At 35.3% G+C, this 3,450-nt stretch overlaps 1 protein-coding gene across 2 annotated transcripts; it reads left to right on the forward strand.

Moving 5' to 3' along the window:
* Nucleotides 1-582: 582 nt before the first annotated feature.
* On the forward strand, nt 583-3,185 carry LOC124842572 (F-box/kelch-repeat protein At1g74510-like). Of its 2 annotated transcripts, XM_047319084.2 has the most exons (3): nt 583-774; nt 906-952; nt 1,535-3,185. In XM_047319084.2, the coding sequence occupies exons 2-3, from the start codon at nt 936-938 to the stop codon at nt 2,877-2,879; spliced, it is 1,362 nt and encodes a 453-aa protein (XP_047175040.1). In that variant the 5' UTR covers nt 583-774; nt 906-935; the 3' UTR covers nt 2,880-3,185. The 2 variants fall into 2 exon arrangements, with proteins under 2 accessions (XP_047175040.1, XP_047175041.1); XM_047319085.2 differs by lacking the exon at nt 906-952.
* The last annotated feature ends 265 nt before the right edge of the window (nt 3,186-3,450 follow it).

Here is a 3,450-nt window from a genome sequence, read left to right on the forward strand (position 1 = left end):
ATTAAATATATTATTTATAATATTTTATTTATATAATTAACTTTTATGTATTATTATAAACTTTGATGTGTTAATTAAGTTGATTCTATCACTAATTTATTAATTTATTAAAAAGAATAAAAATATAGAATCATATCAAATTTATAATAAAAAATTATATTTTACGAAATCATACTTATTATAAAAAAAATTAAATAATAAAATATTAAACTATTTATATTATTTTTAATAAATTAAAATTAAATTAACTAACTTATACAGACTTAAACAAAATATAAGAAAGTTTAGATTATATATGTTTAAACATCGTAAACATAACATCAACTTTTCTAATACTCCAAAAATATTTAATGATAAAAAATCATGACAAACTAATAATATGAATAAAATGTTTTCTTTTTCTTAATTTTATTATTTAAATTTTTTTACATTGATTCTCTTTTTATCATCAATTTTGTAACTTCACTTTAAGATACTACGAAGATAAAATAGAAAAATAATTTATACAATAAAGAATCTATTACATATTAGCATATATTATAGTAATATTATTATTATAAATAAAGAAATCTCACCCTTGCATCGAGTGTTCTATTGACACAACATGAAACACACACATGACAGAACAGGCTGCAACAACAACATAGCCCCAACTAAATGACACCCACGAAGAGGGAGAGAAAGAGAGACGCCACTACCTCTCTGCGTGGCTCGCTCGCACAACCGTGACCCAGAGAAACCCGTTTGGAATTTGCTTCTCTTTTATCTAAATTCGTAAGCTTTTCTATCTGCCTTGGTTTTTGTTTTGTAATCTTTTTGGGGGGGAGGGGTTAATTGATGGTTTATTTTCTTGGCTTTTGAGCTTTTGTTGCGTTGTTGTCTGTGTTTCTCTTTCTTTTTTCCAGACTTAGAGCTCGGAAAGGGGAAAAGTGTATATGGGGTTGCTGCCAATGTAAATTACAAGTGATCTTCTTTTGTTTATTTTAATTTTTTATTTTTCTTCTGTTGATTTATTGGCGGATGAGAAACTTCGGGATTTGAATTTTTACTTACACGTTGTCATTTTGATTCTACTTTTCTGTTTTTAATTCGACTAATTCTTCAAATTTTACGACTTTTTATTAGACTTTTATGCCAATTCACCTAATGAGATCTGTCTTTTTTTGTGGTTTAATTTTCTTTTGAAGTCTGGTTATTATGTGTGATTGTTCTTGTGAACACTTGCATGTTTGAAGTAGTGCTTCTGATCTGTGTGCATGCTCTAAATTTTTTGCCACATCATGATTGTAAACTTTCCAATTCTGGGTGAGTATTGTTAATATTCCTTATTTGATTGGTATTTGATTGATATCAGATGTGCATGCGTTGATTATGGGTATCATGTTGAAAAATTGATGCTTGTGGTTTTTGTGATTTTAACTTAAAATTGTCATATGTTTGTGGTAAGTATTTTTGTCATCGGTATAGTGGTGTTGTCCTAGTTAATGTTTCTAATTTTGATGAATAAAAATGAAGACTTTTTCTTTGTAACCAGATTGATTCTTTCGGTCGACATGTTGGAGGGTCCAACCTTTCTTGTTTCGAGGGACTTACCGAGCTCATGCGAGCAAGAGACCAGGTGGATTTACAATTCCTTCTGCGTGATGCAGCTGACAAAAAATAAGCGTGGACTGGAGCTAGAGGAAGAAGCTGTGCTGAGAAAGTCATGCAAGCTTTCAGATGCTCCTGAGGAAGGGGAAACAAAGAAGAACATCCAAGATCTTTCCCCATCCCTTAACCAAGCAAATGACCAAAATCATGCAAGTGACCAGTCAGACTCGACTTCACTTATCTACCAACTTGGTCGGGACATCTCAATTAATTGTCTCCTACGATGTTCAAGGTCTGACTATGGTTCGATTGCCTCATTGAACCAAAGTTTTCGGTCTCTCATCCGGACCGGAGAGCTTTACAGGCTGAGGCGGCAGATGGGTATCATAGAGCATTGGGTTTACTTCTCTTGCAATCTCCCTGAATGGGAGGCATTTGATCCAAACACTGGTAGATGGATGCGCTTGCCTAGAATGCCTTCTAATGAATGCTTTATCTGTTCAGATAAGGAGTCATTGGCTGTTGGTACAGAGCTTCTTGTTTTTGGAAAGGAGATAATGTCTCCTGTCATATACAGATATAGCATTCTGATGAACTCATGGTCATCTGGTATGGAAATGAATGTTCCTAGATGCCTGTTTGGTTCTGCCAGCCTTGGAGAAGTTGCCATATTAGCTGGTGGTTGTGATCCGCGTGGCAACATTTTGAGCTCTGCAGAGCTTTATAACTCAGAAACTGGGACATGGGAGCTTCTACCAAACATGAATAAAGCTAGGAAAATGTGTTCTGGTGTATTTATAGATGGGAAATTTTATGTCATTGGTGGGATTGGAGTAGGTAACTCACGGCAGTTAACATGTGGTGAAGAGTTTGATCTGCAGACAAGAAAGTGGAGAGAAATACCCAACATGTTCCCTAGGAGAAATGGAGGATCTGAGGTGACTGATATTTCGGCTGCTGCTGAGGCACCTCCGTTGGTTGCAGTTGTAAATAATGTATTGTATGCTGCAGATTATGCCCTACAAGAGGTAAGGAGATATGATAAAGACAATAATTCATGGGTCACTATTGGAAGATTACCTGATCGAATAGTCTCAATGAATGGCTGGGGATTAGCCTTTCGTGCATGTGGGAATAGGCTAATTGTTATTGGTGGGCCAAGAGCTTTGGATGGAAGGGTAATTGAGATCAATGCATGTGTCCCTGGTGAAGGTGTTCCAGAGTGGAACCTGCTTGCTAGCCGGCAATCAGGAAGCTTTGTGTATAACTGCGCAGTGATGGGATGCTGAGAAGTGTGCTTTTGGTGATAAAGCTGTATGGATTTCTTCTGAATGGAATTAACATTCTTCACTTTCAAGGAGAGATGATTCTGCTAATGGGTAATATGCCCACTTTTTGGGGTAAATGTTTACTCCTATTTAGAGTAATAGATACAGTTTTAGAAGGTTCACAAATATGGGTCTTTTCATTTTAAGTGATCATGATGGTTTTCAAATGTTGACACCATGAATGGTGAATAATTAGCTCTCGGTACATGTTGGGTTGCAATTACCTTTTTCATAAGTTCAATTGATGCGTTGCAGAATTGTAACTGATCTCAGTTTTGTCTGTTCTGCTTTCTCTTACCCTCTTTAAATATGTATTCTAATTGTCTTCAGATGCTCTCATACCCTTTTTGTGTTGCCTGAAATTCACCACCTCCTGCCCAAGTTGCAGAAAGAAATGAGACATAAGCAATAACTTATTTTTTGTCTTTTGACTGTTGCTTTAGTAGGTCTTGATTGTTTGGGAAACTGTTCAATTGCATAATCCAAGCTGTATCATTCTGTTTGTCTCAGTTTGAGACAAAAAGAACTCAAA

Source organism: Vigna umbellata, chromosome 2, assembly GCF_029865625.1.
Source record: "Vigna umbellata cultivar VRB3 chromosome 2, Vumbellata_1.0, whole genome shotgun sequence".
NCBI classification, from domain to species: domain Eukaryota; kingdom Viridiplantae; phylum Streptophyta; class Magnoliopsida; order Fabales; family Fabaceae; genus Vigna; species Vigna umbellata.